At 35.3% G+C, this 14,739-nt stretch overlaps 2 protein-coding genes across 3 annotated transcripts in view; both read right to left on the bottom strand.

Moving 5' to 3' along the window:
- Positions 1–11,817, bottom strand: part of dnlz (DNL-type zinc finger) — a 242,196-nt gene extending 230,379 nt beyond the window's left edge. The window contains exons 1-3 of one of the 2 annotated variants that reach the window (XM_079586379.1): positions 11,408–11,817; positions 11,153–11,292; positions 8,353–8,536 (exon numbers count right to left, since the gene is read on the bottom strand). In XM_079586379.1, the coding sequence (XP_079442505.1) occupies positions 8,374–8,536; positions 11,153–11,292; positions 11,408–11,689 (585 nt within the window). In that variant the 5' untranslated portion in view covers positions 11,690–11,817 and the 3' untranslated portion in view covers positions 8,353–8,373. Of the gene's footprint in view, positions 1–8,070; positions 8,537–11,152; positions 11,293–11,407 lie in introns of those variants that run through there. The other variant, XM_079586378.1, reaches the window with a different exon arrangement.
- On the bottom strand, positions 2,290–6,517 carry uck1 (uridine-cytidine kinase 1). The gene is made up of 7 exons (XM_079586377.1): positions 6,243–6,517; positions 5,707–5,866; positions 5,386–5,482; positions 3,977–4,119; positions 2,876–2,970; positions 2,727–2,775; positions 2,290–2,634 (listed from the first exon to the last, which is right to left on the bottom strand). Exons 1-7 carry the CDS (start codon positions 6,330–6,332, stop codon positions 2,435–2,437), a joined length of 834 nt encoding a protein of 277 aa, XP_079442503.1. The 5' UTR covers positions 6,333–6,517; the 3' UTR covers positions 2,290–2,434.
- Positions 11,818–14,739: the final 2,922 nt, after the last annotated feature.

Raw genomic sequence — 14,739 nt, 5'->3', positions numbered from 1 at the left:
GCTTATATGCTAATTTAAAAAAATATTAAAATATTACAGTATTTAATCAAATAAATGCAGCGTTGGTGAGCAGAAGAGACTTCTTTCAAATATTTGTATAAGAATCTTACTGACCCCAAACTTTTAAATGCTAGTGTTTCTTGAAGTAATTATGGTCAACGAATATGGTAATCATTCTGTAAGTATCACGTCATTACCGTGGTAATTCCTTCTTGAAATATCTTGCATGTAAATGAACATTACAACCAATTCAGTACCATGGTATATCCTTCATTTGTATAGCGCTTTTCATATTTTTTTTTTTTTTTTTTTAAGCGCTATACAAATAAACAAGAAAAAGTGATTTTTTTTTTTTTTGTCATTATTTCTTAATTCTTTTATCAGACAAAATGAAATGTACAAATAATGAGACGTGAAGTCACAAGCATGTTCTCTTTAATACTTAAAAAAAAAAAAGGTTTGTACAAGAACTGCAAAACTATTTTTAAATATTCACATTTCGGAACCAATTTCAGACCGAGTAACATAAATTACACATTCAAAATAAAGAGACATAGTGAAATTAATATTTTAAATACTAAACAATCACTATAATTCACTAGTATTTTCAGAAGTATTTTACTTCATCCATTTTGTCTTATCCTGACCAAACAGGAGTTTATGATCTAGATAAGACAAGAATATCAAACACCGAAACTGTTTAAAATGCCTTGATAATAGTAATGAAACGAGTTGACTTTTCTATTCTGCAGGTGTGAGTGTGACTGAAAATCTCATGTTTTATAGTGAAATGACATCCCAGCGAGACGACTCAGGCAGTGAAAACATCAGTTTTTGCTGATGTACCGGTGTGTTTACCCTGCTACAGGTACTGATCATCACATGTGTCGTTTCAGGACAGATTACTGTGATTAGTATGTAAATTATGACGGATAATGTAGAACATTAACTCGTTTACATATACAGAACAGTTCCTCTTTCAGGTCAAAGGTCACGCTGAGGGTCAGGTGACTCAGATAAGCAGCAGAAGGCATTCTTAAACCTGACAGAGGCTGCGTTCCAGTCCAAAATTGTCCTAACATGCCCTACACTCGCTAACTTCCCTGCGTCTCGTTCACTCGGATGTGCGTCATTGCTTACGTTGCACGAGTGCCACTACTGGCGGAAACTGGAAAGTCCTAAGCCCTTGATCACTTAGAATCCGCTATGGAGTTGATTTATTTGTTTTCCCTTTAAAGGGATACTCCACCGTTTTTTCATATTAAACTATGTTATTCCCTTAACTAAGACGAGTTGATACATACCTCTCTCGTCTCAGTGCGTGCGCTTAATCGCTCTGGCGCGCGCCGACACTTTGATAGCACTTAGCTTAGCCCAGTTCATTCATTAGGGACCAAACAGAGATGAAGTTAGAAGCGACCAAACACCTCCACGTTTTCCCTATTTAAATACAGTTACACGAGTAGTTACACGACCAAGTATGGTGACACAAAATAAAACGTGCCGCTTTTCTAAGAGGGGGAGAGGATTTTTAAGGCGTGACTTTTTACTAGGGCTATCAAAAAATTAATTGTGATTAATCGCATCCAAAATAAAAGTTTGTGTTTACATAATTTTTTTATATATCTAAATAATTATACACAGTACACACATATATATTATGTAAACACAAACTTTTATTTTGGATGTGATTAATCACGATTAATCTTTTGACAGCCCTACTTTTTCGAAGTAAAAGAGTCAAAGTACTCCCAAAAATGCTATTCCGCCATACATTATATTTGTCCTTTTTAACCCTCTTAGAAAAGCGCCATGTTTTATTTTGTGTTACCATACTTGGTCGTGTAACTGTATTTAAATAGGGAAAAAGTGGAGGTGTTTGGTTGCTTTAACTTCATCTGTTTGGTCCCTAATGACTGAACTGGGCTAAGCTAAGTGCTATCAAAGTGTCACCGCGCACCAGAGCGATTAAGTGCGAGAGAGGTATGTATCAACTCTTCTTAGTTAAGGGAATAACATAGTTTAATATGAAAAAACGGTGGAGTATCCCTTTAAGAATTTGTTTAATGCAGCATCCAAATGTATATAGGTGTGTTTGGGTTGTTTTAAATAAAACAAATATATAATTAATATATCAGAGTTGTTTGTGGTGGTGGTGATTAGACGAGATCTTTGGTGTTGCATTGTGGTATATGGAGCTGCCTGAAGTGTACATATGAAGTAGACTCGGTCAAAATCGAGGGAACGAGGGTCTGTCCATATAAACTTCACGAAGTGGAACGCACTTCAAAATGGCGGCAGGGATTCCCCCGAGGGGAAGTGCTTAGGGAAGTTTGTGAGTGCGTGTCTAAAAGTGGACTGGAACGCAGCCCGAGATCGTGTGTTGGAAGCATGCAGAAAACTCAAGGCTTCAGGTTTTCTGACCGTTTGTGTGTTAGTGTGGTCGTGTGCTGGGCTCCAGTAGGGGGCGTTTTACTGGAAGACTCCCGCCTCCGCTAGATATCTCACTGTGTTCGGCCACGCCCCTCTTTAGACTCCGCCCATGGGCGTGTCCATTGACCGAACCCCTCTGCCATTTGCAGATGTCACCGTTTAGGATGTCCTGGATATGCTGAACAATCAGGTTTATCGCCACTGAAGATTTAAAAGACAAAAGAGAAGCAACAGGTTTGAAAATAAGCAAGGATTAGTTTCATATAGGCAGGAATATTATGGCTCATATTTACCCATGTTATCAACTCCACGAGGTATTATGACATCTGCATATTTCTTGGTCTGGGTTGGAGAGAGGTTTCAGATGTCATGAATGCTTTAAATAACTATCAAATGTTATTTCAGCTTTAGTGTGTGTGTGTGTGTGTGTGTTCGTTCTCACCGGAAGGCAGAACTCTTCAAAGGCTGGTTTAACAAACGTTGTGTACTGTGAGAGAATTTGTTCCAGATCTCGACCTCTTTTCATGTCACGCAGAACTAAACACACAATATTATACATACAGTGTTATAACAGGCAACATACATCTATGCTTATTATTCGAATATTTCATATTTAGGTTACACTTTATTTTACGATGGCCTTGTTACAGTGTAAATATACAAGTAAGTACTGAGTAATATTAATTAACTACATGTACTTACTATAAGGTTAGGGTTAGTTGCATGTAATTATGCATAATTTATAGTTATTACTATAGAAACTACATGTAACGTGTAACACAGAGACTAAATAAATAAAGTATATAAAACAAATATGGACTATCATTTAAAAGTTTTTGGTCAGTGAGATTTATTTATTTATTATTAAACTAAACTGTAAGGACACAAATAAATTGATTCAAAAGTAACTCTACAAAATATTTCTACTTCAATGCTGTTTAAAGGTCAAATAACGTTCTTTTGAACTTTCAAAAATACATTACGGTTTCTACAAAAATATGTAACGCATAAGTAGCACAACGGTTTTCAACATTGATAATAATCAGAAATGTTTCTTGAGCACAAATCATCATATTAGAATGATTTCTGAAGGATCATGTGACACTGAAGACTGGAGTAATGATGCTGAAAACTCAGCTTTGATCACAGGAATAAATTAGTTTAATATATATTCACTTAGAAAACAGTTTACAATATTTCACAATATTACTGAATTTATTTTGTTCAAAAAAATGCAGCCTTGGTAAGCAAAAAAACAACAACATTAAAAAAATCTTAACAAACCCCACATTTCTGAACAGTGTACATAATAAATAAAAAAATTGACTTTAAAATGAACAAAACTTAATAGAGGAACTAAGATGTCTAAGATCTTATTTTAGAGTTTATTTTTTAACTCTTGGAAGTGCACTATTTCTGAACTATAATAAGAACAAAACTGTAAAATACAACTTTGAAATGTGTCTCTGAAATAAAAACAAAACTGGAAATAGCCAAGCCTGAACTCAGTGATATCAATGCTGTAATTTTACAATGTTTGTACCTCTGCGAGACAGGCGTACATCTGAGTCCGTGTCCACAAACAGTTTCATGTGGAACATGTCTCTGACTTCCTGTGTGTAAAACACCAGAATCCCCTCGAACAGCACCACGTCAGCGGGATACACACATATCTTCTCTGGCAGCCTACACACAGTCATTAAATACTCCGTTATCAGACAATCACACACTATCATGTACACATGAAGAGAGAGACTGTCTCAGCATGTGTGTCATTGGTTGACGACGTGTCATTATGAGTAAAAAGTGTGTGTGTGTGTGGCCTGGTAAACCCAACATTAAACATATATTTAAATAAGGGGTCATGACATGAGAAACCAAATTTGCCTTGATCTTTTGGTATATAAGAGGTCTTTGTGTCATTAAAACGTCCTGCAAGTTTCATAGCTTAAGACGTCCTCCCCATTATAAACGAATCATTTATTTAATCAAGCTCTAAATAAAGCTCGTTCTGGATCCATGGTAAGAATCATTTCGTATCATTGTCGCGCCGCGCGCCTCACAAGTGTTCAGTCGACGGACAGCGTGTGGGTCTGTGTACAGTAACATTACGATGCCACGCAGATGTGCTGTTCCTGGCTGTGGACAAACAACATCTTTGAATACGCTGCGAAAGATCCAGTCGTCAGGGAAAAATGGATGCACTTAATTCTTTGCGGACGTCCCAGTCACGGCAGTGTTAGTTTAAGCGTTTGTTCTATACATTTGAAGGATGACTGTTTTGAGAACAAATCCCAAAATGATGCTGCCTTTGCCAGAAAACTGTTGCTCAAAGATAAGTCCGTGCCGACTATTCTGGGCTCAACAACGACGACGCAAACTGTAAGTAATGTATTTAAAACTTTAAACTACTTTTTAAATACGCTGAATCCGCAAATGTTCTGGCTGGGGGCGTTAATAATTGATGCATAGGCACTGACGTTAGCCAATCATAACAGTGGGCGTTAACACTGAACTCTTAAAGGGGAAACACCCCCAACACAGACTGTTTGAATCAGAGGATGAGAAACAGGGTGGGACAAGGTAATAAATCACTACATTTGAAAAGTTTTTTGTAAAAAAAACTATAGTAATACTATAATTGCACCTAAGGGAATATAATAATAAAATAAATAAAAACATGTCATGACCCCTTTAAGGGGACAAAATGTCCTCACAAAGATGCCAATATGTTAAATCCTTGTCCTTGTGGAGACATTTTGGTCCCTATGAGAAAATCAGACGAAGTGATGTTTAAAAAAATTATAATAATTTGTGTGATAGGGAAGGTTTAGGGGTAGGGATAGTGTAAGGGGAGAAAGTATGAGTTTGTACAGTATAAAAACCATTACGTCTATGGAGAGTCCCCATCAAACATGAAAACACAACGTGTGTGTGTGTGTGTGTTATTGCCTGGAATGGGTGACAAAATCATATGTTGGAACCTCCACCACCTTCCCTTCTACTATATCCTTCAGCGTCTGACACATGAACTCCGTATCAAATGCCTCTGAGAGAGAGAGAGAGAGAGAGAGAGAGAGAGAGAGAGAGAGAACATCACAGTGCATTGAAAACCGACCCACATGTCGCTCCAACCTTGTTTTGCTGACCTTTTTACAAAAATCAATGGACATAAAAAAATGGACATAAAAGGACAATATCAAACAACATGAGGGTGAGTAAATGACAACAGCATTTTCATTCATGGCTGAATTATGTCTTATCCTTGTTTACCTGGATGGTCAAAGTTGTACTGGCCTTTCAAAGCTTTGGCCTTCTGTTCTGGAGTGAGAATCCGGTAGAAACTGTCCTGACTGACGATAGTGACCTTCCTGTGGTGGTGATCCACCTTGTTCTGACCCAAAAGCTCCATGATTTTGGCACACACCGTGGACTAGCAAGAGAAAAACAGCAGTTAAATGACCTGGACTGACAGTCTATTGCCCATTTGTAATTGCATCAGCCTGAATATCATTACAGGCACAAGACACCAGATTTTAAGATAAGGGCCTTTTGTCATTGCTTTAGTTTATTTGTTTGCAAAAATGACATTTAATTGCCTATAATTACTTGATGCATCCTGTTTTCTTGTGCATTTTATATATTATGGTTTAAATTGCATGCATTCCACCTAAATGCAATAAATGTATATTTAAAGCACTGTTGACTGTGACTAACCTAAGGGACAACATGTAAGTTATAGGTTTGCATGCATTAAAACGCCAAAGCCAGTATGCATCAGTTTCCATCATGCATGCAGTGTCTCGTACCTTTCCACTGGCTGTTCCTCCGCTCACGCCGATCAGGAAAGGACGGTGACGCGGCCGCTCGCTTTCACACAACAGTCCGGCTGGATTCATGCTAGTACAGTAAGAAAACCTTCAAGTAAACCGTTCTGGATATGATCGGTCATCAGCTGGAGGCTGCCCGGGGGGTGTGTGGTCAATTACCGCCTGGTTTCACTCTCAGCAACGGCCGATTAAAGTACTCCAATATTACTGTACTGGTTAGCTAACTGTCAAAGTGAACATGACATTTCTCTTCCACCACGAGGCGCTCAGCGCCTCAGAAAGACATGTCCGCATTGAGATTCATTCAAATATCATGATGTTTTTTGTCTTACTGGAGACTTTTGGAGTTTAGAAAGTATCATCTTGTGAATGCCTGAGATTGATTCCTGACATAAAAGTGGAAACGGCACCATTAGTCTATGTAATAATGTTGTTTAAAACAGCCTTGTTTAGTCAGCGCAAACAACTGTGATTGGTCCGTTCTAGTCCAGCGCTGAGAAAAGTAACAGGTGTCATGTGACCACTCTACCTATGCACCGCTTGTGCGCAGTCTGGACAAAAATCTACTTTATTCTGTAAAGGTATTGAGACATTTTAATAGATGATGAAGTGAAAGACTGCACCGAATTAAAAGTAGAACACTTATTTTATCCTGACCAATAAGAGCAGACCGATAAGCCCCGACCATTGTCGCATCCCTGCTCCACTGTTGAATGCCGTTCTAGCGCCTCTTTCTGTTTACATGGGTTCGTTTCTGGACGTTGCTGCGTCATGGTGCGCGCGCAAACTCCACAAAACTTGTAAACAAAGTAATCCCTAATTGCAAATTGTGTTAAAACAAGTTCTTCTGATGTATTAGCTAGAAATTTGTTTATGGGGACTCTTTGAAAATACTCTATATTCATTTTATAATTGTTTTATTACTATTCCTTGCAGAATTTTAGTACATTAACTAAATGTACATTTTCACAGAATATATATATATTTTAATTTGAAAGGGATCACCCAAAAAATTACAATTATGTCATCATTTAATTTACTCACCCTCATGTTGTTCCAAACCTGTATGAGTTTCTTCTGCTGAACACAAAAGAAGATATTTTAAAAGAATGTAACCAAACAGTTGATGGACCCCATTGACTTTCATAGTTGGAAAATAAAAAAAATAGCAGGGACGTTAATGGGACAAAATTAAAATAAAAAAAAATTAAAATTAAAAATTAAAAATGATTAATGGGATCATTTTGGTTAAATGACAAAAATCATTGTACAGTCCACTGTCTGCTTAACAACATTCTTTAAAATATCTTCTTTTGTGTTCAGCAGAAGAAAAACTCATGCAGGTTTGGAAAAACATGAGGGTGATGATGACAAATTTTCATTTTTGGGTGAACGATCTCTTTAAGAAAGTCTCTTCAATGATGTAATACTTATAATCAGTGTTGGGTGTAAAAATGAATTACTTAGTAATCTAATTTCTGTCATTTAATTACTTTTCCATTGAAAAGGTAACGTAAGGGATTACTCTTAATTTCCCTGTAATTTAATTACAGTCACTTCTGATGTAATTGCATTAAATATAGTAGACTATAGAACAACTCCATATAAAACAATAGTGTATTTAAAATCAAAATGTAATGTTAAAATGTATGTTTTCAATGTAACCGTCTCCCTTTACACACTTTGGTCAGTTCAAGAATAATTAATGCAATTGTATATTGTTTATTTGAAAGAACTAAAGTGCTGTATCATGTCTATCCCTGTATTGTTCAACCCTTAGTTTTGTTTGTAACTGTTGTTTTTTGTTGCAAAATAAACGAAACAACAAAAGCCTTGCAAAACCAGTGTTGCTTCAGCCGTATTCATGTCTGCCAGTCAAAAGTCGCTGATATAGTGCTGGTCATTTGAAGATATCAAAGGATGTTGCAGTGTAAGTATTGCAGTGACCACAAGGTGGAGCCGAACACTTACAAAATAACTCCAGAGTGATGAGATGATTGCTTTTCAGTGCTTTAATAAGAAGAATATAACGACGATATGATACAATGAACAGCTCTTGGTAACCGCTAGACCTGAACTGGTAGTTTTCGACAGTCAATATAAATGTCAATCATGTTTTGTCCGACCCATCGCGCAGATGTGGTGGTTTCTGTTCATCTGGATTATTTCTTGACGACTCCTTTATTGTTTCCTCTGCAACAATTTCCAGGGCCTCGTTCCCTTGAACTCTTCGGACTGATTCTCCTTTGGCAGCCAGGATCTCCTCGATGTTCCTATGGCAAATACAGAACATGCAACGTTTAACTTCACAATCAAGTTTTTGGCATAATGCTTTAGAGCAGGGGGAAAGTTGAGAGAAAAACTGTGTAAAATGTTAAATAAAACAGTGTTAAATAAATCTAGCAGTAGAGTCACAGTACTATAGTGAATAGAAAAAACAACATTCAATAGAAAATCATTGTACATTTTTCACAGCATAAACTGGGTCTTTATCAGGGTATCTGCACATTTTTTAAAGTCAAATTTAAGGCTTTTTAAGACCTTTTTAAGACCTGAAGAAATCAAAATTAATACCGTACATTAGGGGTTTGCAATATTAACAAAAACATATCTTGATATTTTCAAAGTTTTGTTGATAATAATTAGATGATATTTTACTGATTTTGTACTGGTACCATTAGGTTTGTTGTTGACAGCAGACTCACAAAGATATTCATATTTAACATATTCCATCTATGCAGTGGTCAGTTTACAGTAGTGACTGAAATAATTTTTTTTATTAAGGGGCAATATTTGCCATCTTAAATTGATTTCCAGGGGCATTTTCACCTAAATATGGAAATTATTTCTTAACGTATTTAGAGGTATGCATCACCTTTTATGACAAATTCTAACATTAAAATTAAATTCTATTAGAATAACACAGTACCACTGTCAAATTAAATAATTAAATAAAAAATCATCCTCACAGTGCAGAGGTGACACAGAAGCGGCATCCGAACTGGCATTACTATATTTACACTTAATTTGCAATTGCATAAATAAAGCTATTCAATATTTAAATATGAAATTATTTATAATTTTAACATTTTAATTAAAGGGTACTTTAAATATGAAACTAAACCCGCCAGTAGGTGGCAGTAAGTCACTGTCTTAATAAGCGAGTTGTTGGAGTTTTATTCAACCGATTTGTTCAAACGGCCGATTCATTCATGAATCAAATGATTCGTTCAAAACGCGGATTTCACTTTTTTCAAAAAAGAATCGCTGTCTGTTGGACTACAGTTTCATTATAAAATTCTCGTCGGCGAAATAAAGGGGGAAACAAACAATATTGACAATATAAAAAGTAACACACAATGTTAATTTAACTGTTGTATAAAATAAATAGCACATTTGCAATTGTGCACAGGAAAACGGCACTCTTGCTCATGTGATATTCTAATATAACAACATAATATGATATAAATATAATAAGACAAAAACTCATTTGGGGACATACCTATAACTGCACTGACACATCACGCAGTGAAAGAAAGCATGAGAGACAAACGCGATGTCAGCTCGAACTCGCGGTGCCTCGTACGTAACGTTATTAAAACAATGATTACAATATCATCATAGTTCATAGACAATCCTAAGCACAAAGAATGAACTTACTATTGAACTGACATTTACTCGTTCTCTTATCCTCTCCTCTCTCGCGCGCAGGAGACAGACGCAGGCTATACGCTGCCGTAAATGACGCGAATTGTCACGTGAACAAGCAAATCCACAAAGATAGAATATTAAAAATAATACGTACGCTAATTAGATAGTTTTTTATTTGGAAAGCATTTAGATACGTCGTCAAAGTGTCATCTAAAATTTAAGACCTTTCATAGGTAAAAATAAGACTTTTCATAAGTAAAAATAAGATTTTAAGACTTTTTAAGGCCTTAAATTTTAAATATCGAATTTAAGACTTTTTAATACTTTTTAAGGATCCGCGGGGACCCTGTTTATACATGAAAATATATTGCTGCTTTTTATTTTGTAGGGTGGATCCTCATATTTAAGGGTAGGGCTGCACAATATATCGAATTTATCGAAATATCGCAAATGTATATATCGCAATATGCATATCGCAACAGCTTGCAATAAATGGGGTCATGAACAAAAGACAAAAATTTTCTTAGCTTTAATAAGTATCAGGATATATTTAATTCATACAGTGAAAACTAAGCAATGTTTTATTTTTATATTTTATGATTCAGTATCTTTTATTAAATAAACCTAATGTAGGATAACCTGAAACCCTGTGGTTTACACTGATGTTAAAATAACACTTCTTACGCTACAGTAAAACACTGATGTTCACTTTCTTGTCATAAAAAGAATGTGAAACATGTACATTATATCATTTTAAATATATTTGAAAGATAATTTAAGTTTATTTTACACACTTTAAGCATTATCGTACCGCATATCGAATATCGCATTATTTAAGGAGTTATCGCATTTTTCTTCAATATAAAAAAGTTAGTGGCATCAAGGCCTGGTTTTACAGACAGGGCTAATATTAAGATTAGACCATAGTTCAATTAGGACATTTAATTAACTTTTATAAACATGCCTTAAAAAATACAACAGTACTGGTGTGCATCTTGAGACAAAACAATGGCACTGACATATTGTAAGATCTATCCGTGCAAGTTGCGTTCAGTTAAAACAACTAAAACGTGTATATTAGTCTCGTGTATAAAGCCCTGCTTTAAAGAACACAGTCAAGTAACGTTACAGCTTTGTCTTGCACAGCCCTATTTTCTTTATTTCAGTTGTTAACATTTTTGCGCGGATCAATCACACGGATGAATCGTCCATGCACATGAACAAACACACACACACACCTTTTCCCCTCCAGGTCAGAGAACCAGTTCAGATTATCAGCGATGACGTGATGGTTGTTGCATCCAGGACACGTTACTATGACGACGCCCTTGTGATAGGCTATCTTGGATATTTTCTTCGTGGAGCGAGTGGAGCACACCTAAAGAGACAAAACAGAAAAATACATGACTGAGCTTGAGCAATATTACATAATTAGGCGAGTCAAAAGCTCCCCAGCTGAAGAGTCACACACATGTACAAGTATATGATCGTACTTTGCAGGTGTACACCAGTTGATAATGCGTTGACTGCACTTGTCCAATGGCTTCAGTCCTGCACTCCGAGGTTGTGAAGCTCCTGCAGGAACTCAATCTGCCTCCATTCTGTGACCCCAGTAAAGAGTTGGTGAAGTGTAAGGAGGTGTTTGGGGCTCCTTTCTGTGCCTCCTCATATTTGCCTCTAGCAGGACAGTGTGTTTTGGGCAGCGACAGACTTCCCGCACCACGTGATCTGGGTATTCTCGGTCTGAATAAAAAGAAAAATAGTCGAGAGCTCATTATCGAAACGTTACCAGACTATCTGTTCTTCTTAAACACAGGCGATATCTCTAATGACGCCGAAATGTCATATCTGCTCAAACCGAGTTCACTCGTCGCTTGCCGATGACGACAGAGACGCAACGTCTAAACGAAGCCCCGCCCATCATGTTTATTTACCAGTGACATGTGGATTGCATCGAATAGTAAGGGTCATTTACTTACTTATTCGGAATTTTTAATGTTATATATCTGTCAAGGAGTAGCCTATATGATGGTAATCAATGTCATTCCCTCAGAACTTATGAAATTGCTAGGAAATAATATTAATGAAAAGCCAAACCTATATAGATTAACTGAAAGGTAGCCTATATTCAAAAGGCAGAACATGTAAAAAATAATTATCTCAGAACAATTTGCCAAATTTCCACTGTTCCTTTAGCCATTGGATTTTGGAGAAGTTGTCAATTTGAAAGAGACCTTTATAATCTCCAGACACTTTATCAGCAATATGTTTGTGTGTGTTAAAAATAGCCTATACTAAGACTTAATTACAATTATTTTTATGATAATACTGGTGACTTCAAAATTTGGTATATTGTGAATTGACTCTATCCACAAATGTAAATTGGGAGAAAAAAAAAATCTAATTTTACTTATTTTAAAATAGGTTACTGCTTGTATACATTAAAAGAAACAAGAAATAACGAAGCAAAAAAAACTGTAAATGATTTTAAAGCCTTCTATAAATATATATTTTAAATATTTTTATTTATACTTATAGACATATGAATTTACTACTGCTTTCTCGTTTCTTATCTTAATTATATTTATCATAATATTCGATTTGATCTAATTGATATGTTATAGCCATTGTATGTTTATTGTTCAAAAGATTGCAATAAAAATACTTGTGGATTACATCAGTTTGAGATGAAAGATACATTGGGAGAAGCTTAAATATGCCAAACTTTGCTCACAGTGGTGAAAGTGTGTTTCAATAACTGATAGCCTGCTCACATCATGAGGAGTCTTTAAAGTCAAGTTTGTTATAGTCCTGCTGCTGAAAATAAATCTGATGTGACGATGGTGAAATGGTCTTGAAATAATCTTGTACAAACATATTTTAGGTGAATATACCAATGTAATTCTGATTTTCATGTTATTAGCATTTTATTACCTATTTGATTCATCCTACTGGTAAACAGTGGTACACATTCCGCGGGTAAATGTCGTAACATCTGCTTCCATTTTGCCTTTGATGAGGAGAACTTCATGTTGTCATGGGAACGTCGTATTTCCGTTATTCACCAGTTGTGGCTTCTCTTGCCTTCCCCGCGCGTCTGTGTCTTGCGACAGTTTCTTCGGTTACAGTTAACGGACAAACGACGACCTTCATCTCACAAGGATAGTCTGCACCGTCCGCTCCACCCTGCGTCAAAGTCACGCCCGCGTGTGCGGTATCAGCGCAGCCCTAGTCAACGCGCCGCAGTACAAATCCTACTACGGCGAAGATCTGGCTCATGAATATTAATCGACTCGTGTTGACGTCACGTTCTTTTTTTGTTTCCGTCACGTAACGTAATTAAATATGCATGATCACAGTTTTCATACCCGAGTTACTTATTTATGTTATTTAAAGGTGCTGTATGGAGTTTTTCTACTAAAATGAATCCATTTTTTATTAGCTGTGTGTGAAGGGGTTGTAATCTCACAATAAAATGATCCACTTGTCGGGTTTTGCTATTACCTCTGAAAGCAAGTATTCCTATTTCTATGTGATGCTCCGGGTCGGATTTGCCGCGAAATCCATGCATGCGCGCTCCCGAGCGTCTCGCCTCTCGCCTCGTCTACTGACTTTGCACTCAACAGTGACGACACTGCAACTTTATGACATGGAGTCTGCTAATACTAGGAAACGACTAGCACAACACAGACTCCAACACAAACTCCACATAATGATAACAAACAAAAGAAAGCACGCGCACGAGCACTCGCTTGTAAACGTATTGGTTGCAATCTGAAACATCACCGCTAGATGCCGCTAAAAACTCCATACAACACCTTTAATGTTGGAAAAGGTCTTTAAAAAAATTAATAAAGAAGGGAAAATATATTTAAAAACAGTCAAAATACATTTTAAACAGTAGCTATCTTTACTTCAAATTATATTTGAAGTAAATTTATATTACCATACATTTTAAACAACATGAAATCATTCTCTCATGTAAAGGAAATATGTAAAGGAATGTACTATGTAAAGGAAATATATCAGGTTAACAACAATACCTTAAAATTGGAAAGATCAGAAAAACAGTTCTAAGAATCATATAAGATTATATTTAACTATATAGATTTTATATAATACATACTATATATGTATAAAGATGTTTTAGCTCTATATCTTCTATATAAGATATAGAAAATATGTATTTTTTTATATTAGGCTATATATAAAATGATATAAAACTCACTTAAAGTAAATATCACAGGTAGACACATCAATAATTATTATATAAATAATAAATACCATGAATAAAGTAAATAATAATAATAAAATATATATTGTTGTAAATAATAGGCTATATATATGAAATTTGTATTTTTGTAATATTTATAAAAATGATATAAAACTCACTAAAGTAAATATCATAGGTTAGCAAAAATATCTAAGATATAAAATTATTATATAAATAATAAATAGTATATAAATAATAAATACTACAAATAAAATAAATAAGATATATATTTGTTATAAATAAGATATATACAAATATATATTGTTATATTATATATAAAATTATATAAAACTCACAAAAGTAGGCTAAATATCATAGGTTAGCAAAATATATATATATCAATAATTATTATATAAATAATACATGCTATAAATAATATATATTATATATATTTTAAATAAGATGGTATAAAAATATGCATTTTCACAATGGCAATCGTAATCAGAATTCATGAATCAGACATTTTGAAATAATACTATCTAATTTATCAACTTTGCAGCGCTTTTGGCTCGGTTTGCTCTGTACCCTATTGCCATGCAAATTAAGCTCTGT

This window comes from Phoxinus phoxinus (assembly GCF_949152265.1).
Source record: "Phoxinus phoxinus genome assembly, chromosome: 17".
NCBI classification, from domain to species: domain Eukaryota; kingdom Metazoa; phylum Chordata; class Actinopteri; order Cypriniformes; family Leuciscidae; genus Phoxinus; species Phoxinus phoxinus.
This window is presented reverse-complemented; position numbering and strand designations above follow the sequence as displayed.

Bases quoted from the DNA above. Each gene is read 5' to 3' on its own strand.
- uck1 (XM_079586377.1), bottom strand. From the start codon at position 6,332: ATGAATCCAGCCGGACTGTTGTGTGAAAGCGAGCGGCCGCGTCACCGT. The intron at 5,483-5,706 runs GTAAACAAGGAT...TCTCTCTCTCAG, and splicing joins GTACAACTTTGACCATCCAG to AGGCATTTGATACGGAGTTC. The intron at 2,635-2,726 runs GTAAATATGAGC...TTAAATCTTCAG, and splicing joins TCGTGGAGTTGATAACATGG to TGGCGATAAACCTGATTGTT.